Below are 25,912 nucleotides of genomic sequence, written 5' to 3'. Positions count from 1 at the left end.
CCATTGAGCAGATGCCCCCTGGTAAAGTCCCGGGTTCTGATGGCATTCAAAGTGAGGTGTTGAAGGAAGGCGGACAATCTCTTCTTGCCGCACTCAACGCATTATTCTGTAAAATATGGAGCGAGGAAGCTGTGCCTCAAGATTTTAAAGACGCATTGATTGTTCACATCTACAAGCGCAAGGGAGACAGAGCCTGCTGTGATAATCATCGTGGCATCTCGTTGCTCTCCATTGCAGGCAAAGTTTTGGCACAAATTCTGCTGAACCGCCTCCAACGACACATTCATGACAGTGAAATCTTCCGGAAAGTCAGTGTAGATTTCGTGTAGGCCGCGGTACTATAGACATGGTGTTTACTGCTAGGCAGATCCAGGAGAAGTGCCGAGAACAACACCTTGACCTTTATATGATCTTTATTGACCTCACAAAAGCCTTCGACTCAGTTTCCCGCACGGCTCATTCTTTGGCTCATTCTTCATAAGGTTGGATGTCCAGAGAAATTCATTAATATCGTCCGTTCATTTCATGATGGCATGCTTGGTCAGGTTCTGGATGATGGCAAACTGTCTGACCCATTTGGCATCTCCACTGGCACCAAACAAGGCTGTGTGCTTGCCCCACTGTTATTCAGCATCTTCTTTTCCATGGTGCTTTCCGTGGCTTTTAAGAACTGCGACATGGGCATTCCAATCCAGTTCCGTACAGATGGCTGTGTCTTCAATCTACGCAGGCTCCAGGCTCATACAAAGACACATTCAGCAATTCTGCGTGACCTCCTATATGCAGATGATTGTGCACTGATGGCGCACACCCTTACCGAAGCTCAGTCACTATTCGATCGTTTTAGAACTGCAGCCTCTAGGTTTGGGCTTACTGTCAGTCTAAAGAAGACAGAAGTCATGCTTCAAGCGGTGAACAAGCCAAACTCCAATCCACCGGTAATCACTGCAGGTAAGACAGTGCTGGCAGCCGTTGACAAATTCTGCTACCTCGGTAGCATTCTTGCAGCTGATACAACAGCGGACTCCGACATCAGTGCCCGCATCGCAAAAGCTAGTTTTGCCTTCGGTCGACTGTCCAAGAGAGTATGGGATGAGCACGGCATTCGACTGGACACAAAGGTGGCAGTATATAAGGCAGTCATCCTCACTGTGCTGTTGTATGGATCTGAGTCCTGGACCATTTATCGCCGGCAGATTACCAAACTTGATCAGTTCCATATGCGCTGTCTCCGTCGTATTGCACATGTTAGATGGCAGGACAAGGCCCCAAATACTGAGGTACTTCAGACCTGTGGCATCACTGGTATTGAGGCCTTCCTGCTTGCTGCGCAGTTTCGCTGGTCTGGACATGTTGTACGTATGGCAGACTCACGCCTACCGAAGCAGGTTTTTTATGGACAGCTCCAGAGTGGCATGCGCTCTCAAGGAAGGCAACTAAAACGCTACAAGGACGGCCTCAAAGCCAATTTGAAACTGTGCAATATGGACCCAAATGACCTTGAAGAGATGGTTGCAGACAGGACATCATGGCGAGCACAGTGCCACACTGCCATACACTCCTTTGAGCTCAGCCGTATTGTTACTGCTGTAGACAAACGAAGACGCAGAAAGCACAATGCCTTAACATCTAGAACAACATCTAGCCAGTTTGTGTGCGACACCTGTGGCCGGTCATGTGCGTCAAGGATCGGCCTCTATTCACATCGTAGGACGCACCAACAACAACAACTGACGAGATCTGTCGTGTCGACAGCTCAGACCAAGATATTTAAAAATAAAAAGTATAAGCGTATATATATGTATGTGTGTTCAATTAATCAAGGTTTTGATTTTAGGTCGTATCGGCCAGGCCTAGATCAGTGGCATTGTTTACGCTCAATGCCGCCAATTTGGCTGATTCACATGTTGTGAAAACACTCCAGTAGTAGTGATAGGGAGTACATTTTTGTTGTTGTTGAGCTTGATTATTGCATTCATTTTAAATAATGTAAATAATTGTAATTTTTGAAAATGAATTGCTAACTCTTTGCTTTTTTGTGTGGTTGTTTTGGATGCCTTATTTAGTTTGATGTAAATGGCAACCAAGCTGTGAGAAATGCAATTAATTTTGTCTTACTTTTCACTTGCGCACAACAGCACAACCCTCAGTGATCTGCATCCCTCTGTATTTTTGCATGTGTATCACATATATGTGAGACATACCTCACAAGTCAAACTAGTTACCGTCAAACCCATATTTACAGAGTGATGAATGGATGACTCGAAGTTATTAAGAATGTGCCAAATGAAGTCAGTGGGAGGAGCTTAGCCTGAAGAGCGTGTGAGTAATGTACAGATGATTATGAGCAGTTTATTGTGACGAGCCGCTCTTTGTCTTCCCTCCCTCATTCTCCATGCTTCCTGTTCTCTTTTTCTCTCCCTTCCTTTTCTCGGGTGTCTCTCTCTCTCTCTCTCTCTCTCTCTCTCTCGGTGAGGTGCAGTAATTGTCTCTGCTGGCAGGGCTGCTGAAGGCTTTATTGGATTGGAGTAGGATTTCAGGGACTGTGTTTAACATGCACCCAGGCGCTACAGTGCACACACACACACACACATTCACTCAGCCAGTGTTTAAACAGGCTGCCATTAACAGTGAGGGAGGGAGACGGCGAGCGAGAGAGAGCGAGTATTTAGCAGCGTTTAGGAGGAGGCGGTGTTGCTCAACGAGCGGATGCCTCGTGTGCTGACTCTCCGTGCCCCCTCTTTCTCCTCCCTCCTTTCTTCTGCATCTGCTCTCTCCTGTCCTCCCCCTCCTGTCTTCCTTCTATCTCGCTCTCTCTCCTCTTTTTCTCCCTCATTAATATCTTATTATATTAGTGTTAGCCAGTGGGTGCTCCTTCCATCTTCACACATACTGCCACCACACGCACTCCCAAAAACACACTGTACTGGGCTGAGAGTTATTTATAAACCTCTGTATCCCCCAGACAGGAACTCACGAGGGAGAGAGTGAGGTAGAACAGATAGAGAGAGAGAGAGAAAGGAGGGGTGAGGTAATACATTTTTTCCAGCTAACCACAACATTCCAAAATTTCTCTACAACTCGATTCAAGCGTGAACAATGTGTATTGATCACAAAACAACAGCTTGTGAAAAGCTGAGAATGACTAATTTGGTTTTAATACAGCTGTGTTTGTTGTGTGCATTTAATTACGTACAGTCCTCATGTTTATGTACCCCTTGCATAATCTGCAAGATGTTAAGCATTTTAAAACAAATAAGAGTCATCATACACCTTTTTTTAGTATTGTCCTGAGGAAAATGCATGACATTTACGCTCGCTTCATAGACACGTTCTTGTTTGAAAGTACATACGTTTGGTTCTTAAAGGGATAATCACCTAAAATTTAACATTCTGTCATTGTTGTGCCTTTATTGTTTATTTATTTATTTTGTGTGTGTGTGTGTGTTTGTGTGTGTGTGTGTGTGTTACACAGAAGAAATTTTGAATAATGTGCTGGTCACTCTTTTCCTTGCTTTATACTGAATAGGGACTTGAACTTTAAAATGTGAGTAAAAGTAGACCATATGTCATAAGGCATATTACTAATCAAAAATAGTTTTGATATATTTATGTTAGGAAATTTACTAAATATCTTAATGATTTTTGCCATAAAGGAGAAATTCATAATTTTGAACCATAGCTTACAATGTATTGTTGACTATTGTTAAAAATATACCCCTGTGACTTAAAGGGTTAGTTCACCCAGATAGCAAAATTATGTAATTAATAACTTACCCTCATGTTGTTCCAAACCTGTGAGACCTCCGTTTATCTTTGGAACACAGTTTAAGATATTTTAGATGTAGTCCGAGAGCTCTCAGTCCCTCCATTGAAGCTGTGTGTACGGTATACTGTCCATGTCCAGAAAGGTAAGAAAAACATCATCAAAGTAGTCCATGTGACATCAGATGGTCAGTTAGAATTTTTTGAAGCATCGAAAATACATTTTGGTCCAAAAATAGCAAAAACGACGACTTTATTCAGCATAGTCTTCTCTTCTGTGTCTGTTGTGTGAGAGAGTTCAAAACAAAGCAGTCTGAATATCCGGTTCGCGAACTAATCATTCAGTTCACCAAATCGAACTGAATCGTTTTAAACGGTTCGCATCTCTAATACGCATTAATCCACAAATGACTTAAGCTGTTAACTTTTTTAATGTGGCTGACACTCCCTCTGAGTTCAAACAAACCAATATCCCGGAGTAATGCATGCACTCAAACAGTACACTGACTGAACTGCTCTGAAGAGAGAACTGAAGATGAACACCAAGCCGAGCCAGATAACGAACAAAAGACTGACTCGTTCACAAGTCAAGAACCGGTTGCATTGGTTTTCGGATCACCAGTAGTTCTTTTGGACAGTTCGATTCAATAAACCGGTTGAAGAAAAAGAACCGGTTCATTTGCGCTCGACGTAATGGCGTCATTTGCAATGATTGCTCTTGATTCAAGCCTTCGGTTTTCCCGCGATCATAACACTAGCACAGAATCAGTTCAGAATCAATCACCAAAAGAATCAGTTCGGTTCATGCGCTCTGTATGTCAGTCTGCTTCACGCTGAATCACACATGCGCAGTATCATCAGCTCCTCGATTCTTCTTATCTGGTTCGGCTCGGTGTTCATCTTCAGTTCTCTCTTCACAGCAGTTCAGTCAGTCTACAGTCGTGGCCAAAAGTTTTGAGAATTACATAAATATTGGAAATTGGAAAAGTTGCTGTTTAAGTTTTTATAATAGCAATTTGCATATACTCCAGAATGTTATGAAGAGTGATCAGATGAATTGCATAGTCCTTCTTTGCCATGAAAATTAACTTAATCCCAAAAAAACCTTTCCACTGCATTTCATTGCTGTCATTAAAGGACCTGCTGAGATCATTTCAGTAGTCGTATTGTTAACTCAGGTGAGAATGTTGACGAGCACAAGGCTGGAGATCATTATGTCAGGCTGATTGGGTTAGAATGGCAGACTTGACATGTTAAAAGGAGGGTGATGCTTGAAATCATTGTTCTTCCATTGTTAACCATGGTGACCTGCAAAGAAACGCGTGCAGCCATTATTGCGTTGCTTAAAAATGGCTTCACAGGCAAGGATATTGTGGCTACTAAGATTGCACCTAAATCAACAATTTATAGGATCATCAAGAACTTCAAGGAAAGAGGTTCAATTCTTGTAAAGAAGGCTTCAGGGCGTCCAAGAAAGTCCAGCAAGCGCCAGGATCGTCTCCTAAAGAGGATTCAGCTGCGGGATCGGAGTGCCACCAGTGCAGAGCTTGCTCAGGAATGGCAGCAGGCAGGTGTGAGCGCATCTGCACGCACAGTGAGGCCAAGACTTTTGGAAGATGGCCTGGTGTCAAGAAGGGCAGCAAAGAAGCCACTTCTCTCCAAAAAAAACCATCAGGGACGTATTGATCTTCTGCAGAAAGTATAGTGAATGGACTGCTGAGGACTGGGGCAAAGTCAAATTCTCTGATGAAGCCCCTTTCCGGTTGTTTGGGGCATCTGGAAAAAGGCTTGTCCGGAGAAGAAAAGGTGAGCGCTACCATCAGTCCTGTGTCATGCCAACAGTAAAATTATCCTGACACCATTCATGTGTGGGGTTGCTTCTCATCCAAGGGAGTGGGCTCACTCACAATTCTGCCCAAAAACACAGCCATGAATAAAAAATGGTACCAAAACAACCTCCAACAGCAACTTCTTCCAACAATCCAACAACAGTTTGGTGAAGAACAATGCATTTTCCAGCACGATGGAGCACCGTGCCATAAGGCAAAAGTGATAACTAAATGGCTCGGGGACCAGAATGTTGAAATTTTGGGTCCATGGCCTGGAAACTCCCCAGATCTTAATCCCATTGAGAACTTGTGGTCAATCCTCAAGAAGCGGGTGGACAAACAAAAACCCACTAATTCTGACAAACTCCAAGAAGTGATTATGAAAGAATGGGTTGCTATCAGTCAGGATTTGGCCCAGAAGTTGATTGAGAGCATGCCCAGTCGAATTGCAGAGGTCATGAAAAAGAAGGGCCAACACTGCAAATACTGACTCTTTGCATAAATGTCATGTAATTGTCGATAAAAGTCTTTGAAACGTATGAAGTGCTTGTAATTATATTTCAGTACGTCACAGAAACAACTGAAACAAAGATCTAAAAGCAGTTTAGCAGCTAACTTTTTGAAAACTAATATTTATGTAATTCTCAAAACTTTTGGCCACGACTGTACTGTTTGAGTGCATGCATTACTCCGGGATATTGGTTTGTTTGAACTCAGAGGGAGTGTCAGCCACATTAAAAAAGTTAACAGCTTAAGTCATTTGTGGATTGATGCGTATTAGAGATGCGAACCATTTAAAACGATTCAGTTCGATTTGGTGAACTGAATGATTCGTTCGCGAACTGGATTTACAGACTGCTTTGTTTTGAACTCTCTCACACAACAGACACAGAAGAGAAGACAATGCTGAATAAAGTCGTAGTTTTTGCTATTTTTGGACCAAAATGTATTTTCGATGCTTCAAAAAATTCTAACTGACCATCTGATGTCACATGGACTACTTTGATGATGTTTTTCTTACCTTTCTGGACATGGACAGTATACCGTACACACAGCTTCAATGGAGGGACTGAGAGCTCTCGGACTACATCTAAAATATCTTAAACTGTGTTCCAAAGATAAACGGAGGTCTTACGGGTTTGAAACAACATGAGGGTAAGTTATTAATTACATAATTTTGCTATCTGGGTGAACTAACCCTTTGAGACTGGTTTTGTGGTCCAGGTTCACATATGAGTTGTGTGCTACTTTTCAAGTCTTCTGAGGTTATACAGTAGCTTTGTTGACTAATAGACCAGAATATCGGTTAACTAGCGAGTTGAATCAGTTCATTCAATGAATCATTCAGACTATTTTTATGAACTGGATGAACCTTTAATTGCAGATTTAACTCAAGTGTAAATTTTTGATGAATCAGGCATCGCTGTTTCTCTCATTAATTTTTTTTATTTTTTTATTAATATTAATAATTCATATTAGAAACAGTGAGCTGCTTTACTAGCCAGGGGAATCCAGGGTCTAGTACACATTAACATAGAGCTACAAATAATAGTAGCTCAAGGATCAACAAGCAATATTAAGAACCAGGGATATGTAAACACCTGAACAGGATAATTTGTGTCATTTCAGTTATTATTTTGTCTAATGGAATATATGTAAATTTATGCTATGGCAAATAGCTTCCTGGGCATTGTAATAAATAAAAAATAAAATGAAATGTTTATGAATGTTCTAATTTATTCTGCAAATGTGTACACTTGTGAGCTCAACTGTCTGTATCATAGGATGTTTCTTTCACCTCTTAAATTAAAGGGTCATGCACTCAGTTCATTTTAAAGTTTGATGAGCTAGATCTAGATGCACACATACACACTTACACAAACCACATTTTTCAGATGAGTACTCTGTGCAGTATTTACTTGAGAGAGGCTGTGTGTAAGTGTCAGTGTTTGTGTGTTTAGCTGTGTTATCTGTTGTGTGTCAAAGGTCGGTCTGCCTTTATTGTACCGTGCACATTCAAGAGCTCAATTTAATGATGAGGATTAAACACATACATACACACACACACACACACACACACACACTTAGACACATTTGGTTTAGCCTTCAACACATGCTTCACACACAAGACACAAGACCTAAAGCATGAATTTCAAGGTCATCTAAGATGTTGTTATTGTCTGATTGTACGTATCTGCTGGTCTGCGTGTAAATAATTTATAATATCTTTATTTAATATATTTAAAAATGTAATATATTCCTGTGATGGCAAAGCTAAATTGTAAGCATCATTACTCCAGTCTTCAGTGTCACATGATCCTTTAGAAATCATTCTAATATAGTGAATAGCTGCTCAGGAAATTTTTTATTATTATTATAATTTTTAAAAACCAGTTGTGCTGCTTAATACTTTTGTGGAATCAGGGTCCTTTGAATAGAAAGAAATCTCAAAAGAACTGCTTTTATTTAGCAATTTATGTAACTCAGAAATATTTACTTGTTGAATAAAAATATACATTTAAAAAAAAAAATGGGGATATTTAGTTGTGTGCTCATTTTTCTATTTAGATTATTTTATGCTTAATCTTAAAAATCTTAAAAAAAAGGGTCTTGCCACTTTTTTTTTGCTTTATTTTGTATTTTATTAAATAATACAATAAATACCACCTCTTCGTTTTGTCCTAAGCTTCTGCAAAAAAGCAACATGACATTGTCAATCATTTGTCACACTTAAGACCTCCGCCCACTCTAAAATCTTATTGGTCCAGAATTCTTCTCTTCATGCTGTACTTTTAAATGTCAAACATCATCTAATTGGTTGTAATCATGCCACGTGGCACAGCAATTTTTGCAGTATTTTTTGACAGACAAATATCATGTCACTGGAAACCTGTTTGGACACAATATAACCATGGTTTGTACCTGACTCTGATTTAAAGAAAGTTTAGCATTTTCTTACCTAGAAATGCAACATATCTTTGCTAATTTTTTAGGTGCACCCTGTAAATGAAATAATCAAGTTTGCGTTTTCTGTTATTTTGTACAATACGGTTACGAGACAAAGTCAGTAATACAGGGTAAGTATTGCATACATTGACAAAGAAGAGTGCCCAGAGATTGAGACATGAAGAAGAGAATTCAGTAGATGAGGAAAAAATCATAGGGTAGGTATAGAAGGGGGGAGAGAGGAAAGAAAACATTAGGGAGGTAGACCACTAGAGAGAAAGAGCGAGAGAGATTATTGGCAGAAGTGTCCAGTGCACTCAGCCCAGGAGCTGGGGGGAGGGGCTTCGGGATCAGGAGGTTGCTATAACAACTGCACCTTGGTGGTTCTCTCCCCCCCCATGCTCTCTCTCTCTCTCTCTCTCTCTCTCTCTCGCTCTTGCTCTCGCTCGCTTGCTCCAGTCACATGAAAGCATTACCGTCTGTCTGAAGAGCTCTTCTGTCTTTCCCTCCCTCCCTCTTGTATTTCTCTCTCTCCCTTTATCCATGTGCTCTCCCACATGGTGACTGTGAAGAGAGCAGGAGAGGGAGTGTGTTTGTGTGAGCTACTGAACACTTTAATAGGCAGTGAAATGGAGAAAAACAAACATCAGCCTCCCCCCGCTATACACACACACACACACGCACGTATGAACAGACTTTCTCTCTCTTCCTGTCTCTACCTCTGCCGCATATTTTCTTAACCCTGCCATGCTAGTTAAAGCTAGGGGGAGGTTATCCTGTCAGTCTTATCCTATTACGGCGGTTTTGAGCCAAATGCTGCTAGCTAGATGGGTCTCTGTCTGTTGGCTTGTAGTGTCGCTAGTTACAGCATCCGTACCATACCACTCGACCCCAGTCGTCAGTGAAGATGTTTGCTAGAGGGGGTGGGTGCTAAACATACCTAATTACGCCTCAATTAGCATGCAGAGTCTTTGCAGGAAGATGATCATTATTGATATCAATCGTGTGCCACTCTGAGAGGATTCATCACACACGGACCAATAGGGTGCAGGAGTGGAGTGAGAAAAGGCTTAGCAAAGTCATCCACAAATTTAAAAGGCATTAATAGGACATGTTCTCATTGCAGAATGTGTTTTCCAGTACTATTTTTACTGGTCATTATGGTTCCTTTTAATAGAACTTAGAAATGAGTGGCAAACTAACCATGAAAACCACCTATAGTTAAATAGTTAATAATAATAATAATGTTACATTCATTATAATAAATATTAAATATATTTTAGTGCTTGTCACAATACAATTTATGAAGACAAAAGTATAATTGTTAGTAAATGATGGTATATATTAATTGTAATTACTAATATTTAGTTGTAATAGTAGTGATGACAATATTATATACAGAGGTTTAATTATTTTATTTTACATTTACAACATTTACATTTATTCATTTAGCAGACGCTTTTATCCAAAGCGACTTATAGATGAGGACAGTGGAAGCAATCAAAAACAACAAAAAGAGCAATGCTATATAAGTGCTAAAACAAGTCTCAGTTAGGTTAACACTGTACACCTAGCATGGGATTTAAAAAAATATAATATAAAGAAAACAAAATAAAAAAAGAATAGAGCAAGCTAGTGTTAGAGGTCTTTACACATACACACACACACACACACACACACACACACATACAATTGCATTATTAATGAAAAGAAAAGAGAATATAAAAAGATTAGAAAGGTAGTTAGATTGTTTTAAAGAATATAATTAGAATAGTGAGTGTTAAAGTTAGAGGGTCAAATAAAGATGGAAGAGATGTGTTTTAAGCCGATTCTTGAAGATGGCTAAGGACTCAGCTGTCCGGATAGAGTTGGGGGGGTCATTCCACCAGGAGGGAACATTTAACACATAAGTCTGAAGTAACAAATTTAGGTAAATGGGTGCAGAGCCAGTGGTAGTTTTGTAGGCAAACATCAATGCCTTGAATTTTATACGAGCAGCTATTGGAAGCCAGTGCAAATTGATAAACAGAGGTGTGACATGTATTCTTTTTGGCTCATTAAAAATTTATCTTGCTGCTGCGTTCTGAATTAATTGTAAAGGTTTGATAGAATTGGCTGGAAGACCTGCCAAGAGGGCATTGCAATAGTCCAGCCTGGACAGAACAAGAGCTTGAACAAGGAGTTGTGCAGCATGTTCCGAAAGAAAGGGCTTGATCTTCTTGATGTTGAATAAAGCAAATCTGCAGGATCGGACAGTTTTAGCAATGTGGTCTGAGAAAGTCAGCTGATCATCAATCATAACTCCAAGGCTTCTAGCTGTTTTTGAAGGAGTTATGGTTGATGTGCCTAACTTGATGGTGAAATTGTGATGAAACGATGGGTTTGGTGGAATCACAAGCAGTTCTGTCTTGGCAAGGTTGAGTTGAAGGTGATGGTCCATCATCCAGGAAGAAATGTTTGTTAGACAAGCTGAGATGCGAATAGCTACCGTCGGATCATCAGGATGGAATGAGAGGTAGAGTTGAGTGTCATCAGCATAGCAGTGGTATGAAAAGCCATGTTTCTGAATGACAGAACCTAATGATGCCATGTAGACAGAGAAGAGAAGTGGTCCAAGAACTGAGCCCTGAGGCACCCCAGTAGTTAGATGTTGTGACTTGGACACCTCACCTCTCCAAGATACTTTGAAGGACCTATCTGATAGGTAAGACTCAAACCATTGAAGTGTGGTTCCTGAGATGCCTTTTGCCAGTAGGGTTGACAGGAGGATCTGGTGGATAACCATGTCAAAAGCAGCGGACAGATCAAGCAGGATAAGTACTGAAAATTTGGATTCCGCTCTAGCCAGTCTTAGAGCTTCAACAACTGAGAGCAAGGCAGTCTCAGTTGAATGTCCACTTCTGAAGCCAGATTGGTTGCTGTCAAGGAGGTTGTTGTGTGTGAGAAATGTAGAGACTTGGTTGAACACAGCTCGTTCAAGTGTTTTTGCAATGAAAGGAAGAAGGGAAACTGGTCTGTAGTTCTCTAAAAGAGATGGATTGAGGTTGGGTTTTTTAAGTAGTGGAGTTATACGTGCCTGTCTAAATGATGAGGGAAAAACACCAGTGTGGAGGGATGTATTGATGATGTGAGTGAGTGCAGGTACAACTGCAGGAGAAATTGCTTGAAGGAGATGAGATGGAATAGGATCAAGCGGGCAAGTTGTACGGTGATTAGAAAGGATGAGTTTTGAGACTTCTGCCTCAGAGAGTGAAGAGAAGGATGTAAATGAGTGTAAGTTTGCTGGTGATATGAGCTTGACTGATTGTGGTGTGGAAAATTGTGCACTAATGTGTTTAATTTTTTTTAATGAAAAACGTTGCAAATTTTTTTATTTTATTTTGTTTTATTTTATTTTCTTTTATTTTCCACTGGTGGCACTCCAAGCTATAGTTGTATGCTTTGACAGTTGGTTACCGGTTCATAAACGCAGTATTTACAGCACAATATTACAAATATCTTTGTCAGTCCCCGACACTGACTCTGTGAATGCAGCCGGTTTTATCTGAGCCACGTTGTTCTTGATTTCTGCGTTGATTTCTTTCTCTCGTGCTCTCTCTCCCCATCACTCACTCTCTCCGTGTGAGTGACAGTCATCCTAATCGTCTTTATGGCATGATAAACGGCACGAATATTGACAGCCGTCGTGACAACGGTTGCCTTGACAACCCCCTTAGCTGCTGCACACGACAAAGGTGTAACAATGAAAGATGCAACCCCACGCAGACCTATAGCCAACATGAACACGAGGGTCATATTTGAGCTTGCTACAGTATAGCTTACAGTACATGCTGTGTCTGTTCAGCATAGCCAGACGGTGTAAAAGTCTTAGAGTTAGACTGCAGCAGAACATGTTTTGTATGTGTGTGCATGCCTCATTTTATCCTGCTTATCTCCTTCTTTTGCATAAAGCTAGCCAGAAAGCATCAGCCATTCTTGTTTCCCATCATGATCTCACTGTTCTTCTGGTCATGTAGGGAGAGACAGACTGAAAGAAAGAGATAGAAGGAGGGAGGGGGACTAGACGTATTGCCTCGGAGGAGGCTCGGAGAGAAGATCCATGAATCTTGTTGTTTCAGAATCTCATTTCGCATGTTTCGGTGGTGTGTGTGTGAGATTTCTAACATGCACACACACCGAAGTCCACTGGGATAAGTTAATAAGGTGGGTGGAATCCTGCTACTGTGTATGGGAAGAATTTGTTGCTAATGTTCTTGCGGTTCATCTACATCTCTGGGTTTACGCACACACTTCATTTCTGTAATTAACACACCATTAAATGTGTTCACTGTGAGAGTCATTAGCACAAACAGAATGAAGAGGAGAGATGATGGGAAACACTTTTCACCTTCTTTTCTATCCTCACTTCTCAGGAGGCATCTATCACTCTTTCCCCATCGATATTTGCCATTGTTCGTTCCCTACTGCACTGCCCTGCAATAGTGAGAGGGAAGGGACTGTCTGCAAAGTGACACAACTGACTCATTTGTGAATTAACTGGAGGAATGCTTAAACTCATATTATGACTGATTGCACTTTTTTCCCCTCCTTATTTGTGGTTGATTGTGCCAATATGTAATGATATTTAAGGTAGTAATAGAATTTTTAAGGTTTGTCTCCTGTCCCTAACCTCTGTTGGCATGTACATGTGTGCTACTGTCTAGCATGCTTGTGTTGAGCGGCTTAGACACAGCTTAATAGCTGAGACAAATTAAGCAGAAGAGCATTGTGGGATAAAATTGTGCCCATGTGTGAACAATGAAACTCAGTTTGTTTGGCAACTGATTCCTTCCCCTCTATTCTCTCTCTCTTTTCTCTATCTATGTAATTGTGAAGTGATAACTGACACCATCACCATTTCCCTCCTATCAGTGATTCTCTGTGCAGTGAGAATTCATATGTTTGTCTATGTGTGCAGTGCCAGTAAAACAGGAATGTGCAAAACTACATATTTTCAAAACAGACAAGCCAGTCAGTTGAATGACTAGTTCAATAGTTAGTCTAAATGTAGCCTTGCATAATTAGGTTGGTTAAGAGTTCATGAGAACCTGATCTGACTGTCAGATAGAAAGTGCCCTTGTGTTTAAAAAAAAAAAAAAAAATCAAATTTTTTAAAAAATGGACCTGTTAATTTTCATTGAACCATGCTGCTGGATGAGCACACTAAGACTACCTTTGAGTAGTCAGTCTAATTCATCCACTTTATCACAGCTTTGCTAGAAAATATAAAAGTTACGGACTGTTTGACATCACTGATGTGAGCCACTGTAGTTTGTGTTGATCAAAATACCTGCCCTCATTTAATGTCAAAACAACACTTTAGTGAAAGATGTTCTGTACTATCAGATAAACAAAAAGAGCAAGGCACTTTGAGTAAATATCAAGTGAATGTTTAATCATTGGCAGAAAACTTTTTCTATCGTGAAGTGAAGTTTTGATAGCAAGAATATATTACCTATGTAAATTTTGCCATTTTGGACTAGAAACCACTCTGATGTCCTTCTGCTCTGAAATGTAAATAATTGTTTGAATAGCACCATGCCTGACTATTTATACACTGCAAGACTGCTTCACTAGGTATAGCATTACAAGATATTGTTAATGTATGACAACAATATTATGAAAATGTATTGTTCGTTGTTTTCATATTGACTTGAAGAGGCATTCTAACAATTTTTCTCTCTTCAATTTCTCTCTCAGCTCCAGGAAACGGTGAAGAGGAAATTGGACAGTGCCCGGTCTCCTTTAAATGGTGACCAAAATGGCCTCAGTGATAATAGTTATTCTCCCAGTGCAAAGAGTCTCCGTAAGGAAGGATGCACTGGAATGGACTCTCTTGGTAGCCTCCCACCCATTTCCCCACTTCATCCAATTGATATCAAACCCACCTTGCCCTCGGGCAACAACTGTGCATCCTCAAATAACGGAACCGGCAACTGCAATGCTGGTACAAACCATATTACTGGACGACCCGAGGATTTAGGCAAAAATGGTGGAATGCCTGATATTAAACTAAACGGTTCATTGGAGCTGGAAGATGGCTTTAGCCTGCTAAAGGACATGAAACAAGAGCCTTTGGATGATGGGGGTGGAATTGAGTCCTCGGAAACTTCGCTTTCAAATCAGAACAAGCTATTCTCTGACATCAATTTGAATGACCAGGAATGGCAGGAACTGATTGATGAGTTGGCCAACACGGTGCCTGAGGACGACATGCACGACCTTTTCAATGAGGACTTTGAGGATAAAAAGGAAGTGAGTGACTTCACACGGGCCACAACAGAACAAACGCAGCTTGCACAAGACCCAGCACCTAACTCTGTAGCTACGGCACCCAACAGTACACCGCAACCGCAAAGTGGACAGATGCCCATGGGGTCACCTCAGGTGCGACCATCTTCCTCTGGTCCTCCGTTTGCAACTGCTGCCAATGGGACACCACCCCAGCAACCCTTGCAGCAGTCACCAGCAGTTGGAATGCCATCAGGATCACCTGCTAACTGCGTGGCACGTTCTCCACAAACTCCCACCCAAGCGCAGACCCAGGCCTCAAGGCCCGGGAATGGATTTATGATGAATGCAGGTCCTGGCGTTGGCCCCATGGCATCAACTCCAGTAACAGGAGGTGGTCCTGGATCAGGGGGAACAGGTGGAGGTGTACCTGTCCCGCCCAATTCTGAACTTTCACCGGCCGAGCAGCTGAAGCAAATGGCTGCCCAGCAGCAGCAACGTGCCAAACTTGTCCAACAAAAACACCAACAGCAGTCCCAAGCAGCAAACTGGTCACCTGCAGGAGCACCAACAAGCCCATACAGTGGACCCTTTAACCCAGACAAACCAAATAGCCCCATGATGTATACACAGGCTTTCAATGCTGGCAACACAATGGGGCCAAAAGCACCAAGCATGAACAACTACCTCCCACAGAACCACATGAACATGCTCAACCAGCAACAGCAGCAGCAGCAACCTAATAACTTGGCTGCCCAAAACAACCTCAATAAGCAGCTCTCTTATAGCAACACCAAGCCGCTGACTCATTTCAGTGGAGTAGACCACATGGGTCAGCGGATGACGCCACCCATGGCCAATCAAGCCAAAAACCCGATGATGCCCTACATGCAGGGCACCGGGGGTGGGCCACCACAAGCTCCAGGTCCAATGCCCAACCAGTCAGCCCATTTAAGTGAAGAACAGAAGAGGATGATGATGATAAAGCAAAAAGCGCTGAGTCAAGGCATGCCATATGGCTCTATGCAGCAGCATGTACAGGTAAGTTCCTTGATTTTTATTCATGAGATGTTATGGAGAGAAAAATATCAATATTTGAATGGAATATTTCATGCACCAGGGCAGCAGTTGTAAATTGGATGTGTATTAGCTAATCTTTGGGATTTTTGTGGTCGGATGGTTTTTGTTACATTTGAGCTGTCGGCTTTAGAGTTATGTCAGCAATTAATGGTATACTGTATCTTTGTTAGCCTGTGCTTGGGACAAACACAGTGGTTTTACATTTTGTTGTTGACACTTGCCAACTTTTATTTTAAATTTGTCATAATCTGATTTGGTAGGTTTTTGGATGAGAAGCCAGGGAATGTATGTAAGCGACAACTTTCTTAAAGCTTTAGCCATTTCCAAAAAAAAAAAAGATTGGTTAGATAGATAGATATAGATCAAGCCTTCCACTTTGCCTAAACCGTTTTAATTTCTTTTTACACAAAAAGTCCACTGGTCTCTTCACAGTCCGTTGATTGACTGTCAGGTGCATATAGCACACCAGTCTTAATGCACTATTTATTTATTTTTTGTGTGTTTTCTCTATATAGCTAGTGATTCATGGAGACTGCTGGACCATTATTATTATTTTTTTTTAATTGTTCTATTATTGTGGTGTAATCTACTTCAGATAAACCTGCTTCAAATTGCATTAAAATATCAGACCTCTGATTGGTTTCTTTAACATGTCAGTTACATGGCTCTTTTTGTGGATGTTAAAATATGCTACATTTGTGAAATTTTAGACAAACGTCTGACTATGCAAAACTAAAAGCTAACTCTTAATCATTCAGATAATGCTTCAGCATCAGGCAGTTTGCCTAGAGACACGCTAAGAGTCGAACCGATAAGTCCTTACCCATTACTTTGGATTTTATATCTGTGTTGTGCAGTGGGACAGTAATGGTTCCTGTTGCCCTGAGCAACAGCTAGCTCTTGGAAGAGGAAATCGACACTCTGTAATATATTTATGCCTATGCGCCAACCTCCGATGTCCCCGTGGCCGCCAGAATCCCTTTCCCTCATCCTTTCCTTGAAATAAAGAGCAAATGGCGACATTAAAAGAAGAGAGAAGCTTTTATTTCAGTCTCAGGAATTGATAGTATTTTGAAATTACTCATTACAGGTCATTTAAATGTCACTGCCAGTCGCTCATTGGTTGTAACAACTGGCCTTCAGTCCACAGCTAATGGGAAGTGTGAAATTTGTTACTATCTGTTGCATGATTATCTAACACAATTCCTTAGTTAGACTAAGGTTTACATGGAAAAAGTCACCCATGAGTGCTAAAATACTTTTGTAATTGGAGGGGTGGTGGTCTCAGTTACTGAAGAGGTCTCGAGTCTGCTAGCTTCTGAACTGTAAATTATTCTCATTAATGGTGATATCCTCAGCCCCTCCCAAGCTCCCTCTCTCTCCTCCTTTCATTTCATCCATCTGTTCATTGGGTCCTGTAGCTCTTGCTCTGAGATTAGATATTCCTCCACCCCTTTTCCTCTATTTTTTTCTTTTCCTGCATCTCCCGTGTCCCCCCTCCCTTCACTATTTCCCTCGTTCTCTCTCCTCAGAAGCAATAAAGGGATAGATTTATGATGGTTGGTTCTTTTTCAGCCTGAGGAAAATGCAGCAGAAGAGTGAAACAAGGTAGAGAGAAAGAGAAAGAGAGAGAATGAGAGAAAAAGCAGAATTAAGGTAGATCATAAGTAAAAGATGGTATGAATTATGGAAAAGGTGTAAAATAAATCAGAAACTAAATGGGAGAAAGGTACTATGAAAGAGAATAGAGTATGAAAAAGGGAAATTCGTGCTCTTTTCTAATTTCCCTCCTCCTAAATACACTATTGATGTTTTTATTTCTCAGTTTAATTGGTATAGTATCATATGGTATGCTTGCTCTATGAACATGTCTGCACAAAAATTCTGCTTTCATTGCTTTGAATAAAGTAGATATAATCCTGATAAACATTTGCTAATTCTTCACATCATGTTTTCTCAGCCACCTAAGACCTGCCAAACTGGTGTCTTCATTGCTAATGCTAATTTTTGTTTTGCCTGAGGTCTGCATATCAGAATTACTTCTTTGCTTCCTTTTAGCGCAGCATCATCTCCGGTTCTTGTAGTTATTACTGGTAAATCTTGTTACACACCAATTAGAACGATAATCGACCTGCAGTGCAGTGGCTAGCGAAATATTTAAGATTTGTGTTAGCAAACCAAAAGATGCTAGCTTAGCTCAGGCACTAAATTCAGACAATTTGCATGCAATGCTTATCATTATATCATAATGTCCTTTTTGTCCATAGAGAATGTTTGAAGTGTTACCTGTGTGCAGATCTCTGCTTTAGAAAATCAATAACAAATCCCACCACATGCGTTTTGTAAATTAGTTGCTCCATGGTATGAAATGAAACCAAAAGGTGGCTTTTGGCTTCACACAAAAGGTGTGGGTCTATAACACTGAGAACAAATTGAAAATCTGCTATTTTAAATACAGGTTTAAAAAAATGTGTTCAGTCATTTCAAAATTTCACTCAGATTTGTTGCTGATAAGATTATATTTAATAATAATACAACAAAAACTGAAGGGTTTTATTCCACTAGTGTTCTCAGACTTTTTAATTACACTGTATTTGATTTACAAAAATGAATAGAAAACAGGGAGAATGTTATATTTTCATTATATTGTCAAATTATGGGCATCTTGCTTTCAGAACTTCACTATAACTGTTGTTTAGGTACTCTGTGCACGCACTCTCATTTGGAGTTGAGGAATTGAGGAATGGTTTTGATTGGATAACGCATTTTGAATTTAGCATCGTATTGGTTCTTTCATGCTAGACAATAGACAGGCCATAAGGTTATTGATTAAACAGCTTTGGATGCTTTTGGTGGACACTCTTGTTTGTGTTCAATGTTCAATCAGCAACCCTAGCCTGTTTTATATATTTACAAAGAAACTATGAATGGTACTTAGCAGAGCAGAACTTGCTATGTTGGATAGTTGCTAGATGTTTGCTTACAAGGTGGTTTCCAGGGCATTACTAAGCAATTTATGTGGTGTTCTGAGATGTTTCTCAAAGCACATTGCTAGCGTGTTGTGGGAGATTGCTCAGGCTTTGTTTGGTGGTTGTAAGGGTGTTAGGAGTAGTTACCAGGGTGTTACTATGAGAATTCCAAGTCTTCTGTTTGGGTTTTAGCGCATTTCTTGGGTGGTTTTCTAAAGCCCTATTCGGACATTAATTGTTTCTCAAGGGGACATAAGCGATTTTCACCATTTACAGAGATAGTTTGTGATTTTAATGCCATCTGAATCCAGGATGTCAGTGTTTTTCTCTCACCACCCCCATAAAAATCCCCGGCCGAATTAACTACAGTTTTTTGACAAACACAATGGTAGTGTGGTAAATTAATTGCTGTCCAAATCTCGATTCAAAATTCAGTGTTTAAAACCCTTTTTGAGCACTCCCGAACACCTCAAAGTAACGTACTTCGGTGTAATTTGCATGCACATTTATTTCTGAAATGCTGGAAAGTATTTCAAAGAACAAAACTTCAATAACAGTACTTCATAACTGCTCCACCACAGCGACTGGAAGCAGAAAGAGAAGAAAAGCCCATAAACATTCGAAATGGGTCTTCTTCATGGCAGCAGCAGGCATGCAATACAATTTTAAAATGTGTATTTCGAACAGATAAATATTGTGTTTAATTATATACAACTATAGCGCATATATTTTCCTATTTTTAAACAGGAAAATACACGGGCTATAGTTGTATATAATTAAACACGATATATATCTGGTTGAAATACACATTTTAAAATTGTAAATAAATAAATCAAAATAAATTATCAGATAATAAATAGGATTATATATTATAAAATATGCTTGGAATAATAAGAATACATTTATAAGTTATTTTAAATGCATTTTACACAATGATAAGAAAACATTTGTAAATAAAATTCGTAGGATCACAGAACTTGCTTCTCCACTGTAAATTGCCATCCGAATCCATTAGTTTTATCACTGATATGATATGTAAATTTATTTTTACATATGTTCATATGAGAAACAATTACTGTCCGAATTGGGGCTTAATGTGTTCTAATTGTTGCTAGGTCGTTGGGTGTTGTATGTAGCTGCTGGGGCGTTACAATGTTGATTCTAAAGGTGCCATCACATCTACCATTTTTCGCAGAATTTTCTTGGATGAAATCCATTAATTGGATAAAAATGTAACGGCGAATGATTTCCAAACACAGATTTTAGAACAGGTTAAACTTGAAGATAATTTACCATGTTATACAACAGAAAGCTGCTGGGTTCCAAAATGCCATCTGTGTGAGCAATGCTACATTCATCACTACATTATTGACATTAGGCAATGGACTTTTTTTGTCTGTGAAATTTTGTTGATGGTACAACTATTTAAGGTGTTTTAAGTGGTTTAACACATTGTGAGGGCTAGGTGGTTGCTGAATGTTTGCTTACTAAGTGGTTGCTAGCAAAGCTATGTATATGTAGATGCCACATTCAGCTGTTCCTGACATGTCCAAGCCTCTACCATCTTGGAACGGTCACAGTGTTGTCACTCACAGTAAAAAGTTAATGAGTTTTTCAAGTGCCACAACACTTCAGAGCATCTTATTTTAAAAATCGCCAAGATGTAGACAAAGGGTGCATCTCAGATAGCTCCCTTGTTCAGTAGTAGTCAAGGCACTGATCAGGGAATCAACCATTTTAAGGGCTGTCTCAATCAATAAATCCACATGAGACAATTTTATAAATATAATGACACTCAATCGAAGATTTGAAAAGACAAAACATTTTTTGTATACAGGTGCTTATCATATAATTAGAATATCATCAAAAAGTTGATTTATTTCACTAATTCCATTCAAAAAGTGAAACTTGTATATAATATCCATTCATTACACACAGACTGATATATTTCAAATGTTTATTTCTTTTAATTTTGATGATTATAACTGCCAACTAAGGAAAATGCCAAATTCAGTATCTCAGAAAATAAGAATATTGTGAAAAGGTTCAATATTAAAGACACCTGGTGCCACACTCTAATCAGCTAATTAACCCAAAACACCTGCAAAGCCTTTAAATGGTCTCTCAGTCTAGATCTGTAGGCTACACAATCATGGGGAAGACTGCTGACTTGACAGTTGTCTAAAAGACGATCATTGACACCTTGCACAAGGAGGGCAAGACAAAAAAGTCCATTGCAAAAGAGGCTTGCTGTTCATAGCTCTGTGTCCAAGCACATTAATAGAGAGGCGAAGGGAAGAAAAAGATGTGATAGAAAAAAAAGTTTACACGCAATAGGGATAAACGCACCCTGGAGTGGATTGTGAAACAAAACCTATTTTAAAATGTGGGGGAAATTCACAAAGAGTGGACTGCAGCTGGAATCAGTGCGTAGTGGTCAAGAACCACTACGCACAGACGTATGCAAGACATGGGTTTCAGCTGTTGCATTCCTTGTGTCAATCCACTCTTGAACAACAGACAGCGTCAGAAGTCAAAAAGGACTGGACTGCTGCTGAGTGGTGCTGAAAGTTATATTCTCTAATGAGAGTAAATTTTGCATGTCCTTTGGAAATCAGGGTCTCAGAGTCTGGAGGAAGAGAGGAGAGGCACACAATCCACGTTGCTTGTGGTCCAGCATAAAGTTTCCACAATCAGTGATGGTTTGGGGTGCCATATCATCTGCTGGTCTTGGTCCACTGTGTTTTCTGAGGTCCAAGATCAACGCAGCTGTATACCAGGAAGTTTTAGAGCACTTCATGCTTCCTGCTGCTGACCAACATTATAGAGATGCAGATTTCATTTTCCATCAGGACTTGGCACCTGCACACAATGCCAAAGCTACCAGTACCTGGTTTAAGGACCATGGTATCCCTGTTCTTAATTGGCCAGCAAATTTGCTTGACCTTAACCCCATAGAAAATCTATTGGGCATTGTGAAGAGGAAGATGCGATATGCCAGACCCAAGAATGCAGAAGAGCTGAAGGCCACTATCAGAGAAACCTGGGCTCTCATAACACCTGAGCAGTGCCACAGACTGATCGACTCCATGCCACGCCTCATTGCTGCAGTAATTCAGGCGAAAGGAGCTCCAACTAAGTATTGAGTGCTGTACATGCTCATACTTTTCATGTTCATACTTTTCAGTTGGCTAAGATATCTAAAAATTTTCAAACTTTATTTGTATTGGTCTTAAGTAATATTCAAATTTCTAAGATACTGAATTTGGGATTTTCCTTAGTTGTCAGTTATAATCATCAAAGTTAAAATAAATAAACATGACATATATCAGTCTGTGTGTAATGAATGAATATAATATACAAGTTTCACTTTTTGATGATATTCTAATTATATGACCAGCACCTGTATTTCAACATAAAAACACACATCGCTATACAGGTAATGAACACATCTAATTAAAATGTATAATTAATATTCAGCTGAAATGTTATAAGAGCATGTAACAGAACAATGTCTTCAAAGAGAATAAAAAAATAATATCAAAATGAAATTGGTCCTGCCTTTTGCCTAATAATTCCAGTGATGACCTTCTACAATGTCGTCGGTTGACGTTGTATGTAGTCATGTCACTGGAATTAGAGTGATCACTGTACCAACATACAGTGAGCCAAGGAACTTAGCGATGCCTGAAATCGTGTACACGATCTACTGATTCACGAGCTCGGGAGCTAGAGAGCTGATTTAGATGCTCCCATAGTGAAAATGTGTTGGCTTGTGTTTTATATGTATAAACAGGTTTTTAAAATATGGTAACTATGGTTTTACGCAAAAGAAATGACTTTCAGAGCAGCTCTAGAGATCATGTTCAGGTACTGCAGTATGTGCCATATCTCGTTTTGATTTAAGTTTACTGACCTAATTTTGATGCATCTTTCCAAAATGTGCCAGATTCTCTGACATTCCGCATTATACAATAAATTCCATGTTTATGACTGGATTCTGCAATTCTGTCCATGTTTTCCACATTGCAGATATATCATATGGCCCTATAAGTGGTTGTTAGGGCTTTGCTGGGTGTTTGCTATCAAGTTATGGATGGTTGCCAGGGTGTGTCTGTGGTTTATAAGGTATTCTAGGTGGTTTTGTAGGTGGTTGCTAAATGTTTACATACTATTCAGTTGCTGGAGTGTTGCTAGGGCATTACAGTGCAGGTTTTTTAAATGTTTTTTAGCGCATTGATAAAGTATGTGATTGCTACAGTAGGTAGCTGGTGTGTGTAGTTGCTCTGTGTGTATGTTTGCATACTAGGTGCTTGCTGGGTGGTTGTCGGGGTGTTACTATGCAATTTATAAGGTGTTTTAAATGTTGTTAGTGCATCTTCTGGGGTGTTGTAGGTGATTGCTAAGGCTTTGGAGGTGGTTACTCACTCAGATAAGCCTGTGCCTAAATAGTCCTGAGGTAAACCTTAGTCTCTTTGAGTGGATTTTTTTTTGCTCTTTTGTTTAGCACACCAAGCCAAAATGATACGTCTGAACACTTTGAACGTAATCGCATTCCTCTCCTCAGGTAACATCACCTATTCAAGGTATCATTTAGGTTTGTAGCACAAGCAAGTAGGTCGAATTACTTGCCTTCAAATCCTGAAGCCTAAGTATGGGCAACTGCAGTGTTTGCCTAAGTAAGACACTTTTTGGTTCTTTTTTCCACAGTGACAAAGAAAGACAGTGTTATGACATCTATATCTTATCTTCAGAGTTAAAAGTTCATTCATATGGCTAGCATGTGCTGACACATGCACCTGGAGTTCTGTCTATATTACGGACATCTTTCATGTGCCACGGAGGCGCAGAGTCTTGTGGAATGAATCTCAAACATCGTTTGTGGAGAAATTCAGAGATTTCGAGAAATTCATAATTCAGAGAAATCATAAAAAGACCACCCTACCGCTCTTGTCCTCTCCCCTTCCCCCACATCTCTTTATTCACAGGAAGGAGAGGTATTGCTTTCCTTCAAACCCCCTCCTCATCAGACACTCTCTCTCTCTCTCTCACACACACACACACACACACACACACACACACACATGCGCATGCACACTTTAGGGATTGAGCCGAGCCGCTCTCAGATCCTGCAGGAGTGAGGACGGGAGGAAAGAGCGGTGGGGGCTGAAGCGCACCGCACTCGTTGTATCCTTGACAACACTGACACCAGACAAAACCACCACCGACCGTTGCTGCGCCGCCTAAACAAAGGCATTTGTGTGCACTTGTGTGTGTCAACAAGGAAAGAGGGCAGATACAGCGATGGAGGGTTGTTTTAGCAACTAGTTGTATAAACAGTTTGTAAACACACTCACACACACAATTCCCAGTTGTGGCAATATTTTCTCCACTTGATGTCCCATAATGATGTATGTTTATCTATTGGGTATTCACAGGGGGCCTCTAGTCAACATCTCTGCACTGAACTATATTGACACAGCCATGAGTGAGCTACAGAAAGAGTGTCCGTATAGATACTATAGCGGTTGTCTTTGGGTTAAAGCTTATGGCTGAGTACAATAAACCAAGTCTGACTAATGCTGAAGTTGGCTGAGTAAGGTTAAGAGATACTGTACACTCAAGTTGATGTTAACCTTTGTTGATTTGAAACCACATGGTTTCAATGTGGTCTGATTGTGCTTCTGTGTTACACATTTATTGATGGTGCTAATTGACCTAATTCAGAACGGCTTGTGTGGCACATGTACAGCTTTTTTTATTGGATATATATTTATATTCACACAGAACAAAATGATACCGTGTGTTTTTGTAATAGTAGATAACACATTACTTGAAAGATTACATTGACACCAAGTATTAGTCAAGGACTGTGTCCTGATGGACCATCCAGCCACTATAATATATATATATATATATATATATATATATATATATATATATATATATATATATATATATATATTTCTTTTTTTTTTAATTGCTATAATTGTTGTTTGGATGTTTTTAGTAGTACACTATTTTATATTTTACATTTAAAGTTTATTATAATTTTTATTTATTTTTGTATTTATTTATAATTTTGACTTTTTAGTGGTTTTTATTTTTATAATTTATGTATATTTTAAGTTTGTTTATTTACAGTTTGGATCTTTTTAGTGGAATATTTTTTTGTTTTGTTTTTGCATTTTATACATTTTACGTTTCTTTATTTCTTGGCTCTTTTTGGTGTTGTCATAATATTCACACAATATTCACAATATTCATTTGCATCTTTAAATTAATCCCCTTTAAACCATCATCACTAAAGCCATGTACATGCATGCAGACAGACATTGCTGGATGCTGATTTGCAGCCCCATCCACATTCAGATCAAATTGAAGTAAAAATAAAAAGTAAAATATGGCATCTGGACGTCTTGTCGTAAAGCGGTATCAAGCGATATGATTCCCACTGCAACTACAGTGCCAGAAGTGACCGGTACACCATTAGTGCTGCAGTGCATATGCGGAAGAATCTGACTAAAACCTCCAAGAAATGAGTTCATTGTCAACATGCACATGAATTTTGTGTTGAAGCAAGCCCCAGTAATTGTTTTCTGAGATTCACTCACATCCCCTGCTGTGAATGTGTCTTGAGTTGCAGGTACGTGCTTGTTATATTGCACTGCAATACCTGTGTGCGCTGACTGTAGTGTGTGTGTGTGTGTGTGAGTGAGAGAGAACACTGCCACTGCTGCACTTTTCTCTTTGTCCGCGCGCTAACACTGACAGATGGAGAGACCACATGGATCATGGCAGAGGAGAGGGAGGGAGGAGATAGAGAGCAGAGGAGATGGAAAGAGGATGGTGGTGGGGGTTCGTGCACAGGCCAGGAGGAGGTGTGTGTGTGTGTGTGTTCGCTGGGGCATATGGTGCCCAGGAAAAAAGCAGCCTGCAGTGGGTGTCTGCCTGCCCGCGTGTATTAGCGTTTGATTTTCCAAAGTCTGCTTAGATGTGGCTTCCTCATATATGTAAGCTTGTGTTTGAGTGTTGTCACTATCAGAACGCAGG

The 25,912-nt window shown here is 40.0% G+C and overlaps 1 protein-coding gene across 1 annotated transcript in view; it reads left to right on the top strand.

Moving 5' to 3' along the window:
• LOC132143809 (mastermind-like protein 3) overlaps positions 1-25,912 on the top strand; it is a 124,738-nt gene that overhangs the window by 55,076 nt on the left and 43,750 nt on the right. The window contains exon 2 of the mRNA XM_059554359.1: positions 14,280-15,851. Within this exon, the coding sequence (XP_059410342.1) occupies positions 14,280-15,851 (1,572 nt within the window). The remainder of the gene's footprint in view (positions 1-14,279; positions 15,852-25,912) is intronic.

The sequence above is a fragment of the Carassius carassius genome, chromosome 7, assembly GCF_963082965.1.
Source record: "Carassius carassius chromosome 7, fCarCar2.1, whole genome shotgun sequence".
NCBI classification, from domain to species: domain Eukaryota; kingdom Metazoa; phylum Chordata; class Actinopteri; order Cypriniformes; family Cyprinidae; genus Carassius; species Carassius carassius.
Note: the sequence above shows the minus strand (reverse complement) of the source record. Positions and strands in the feature narration are given on the sequence as shown.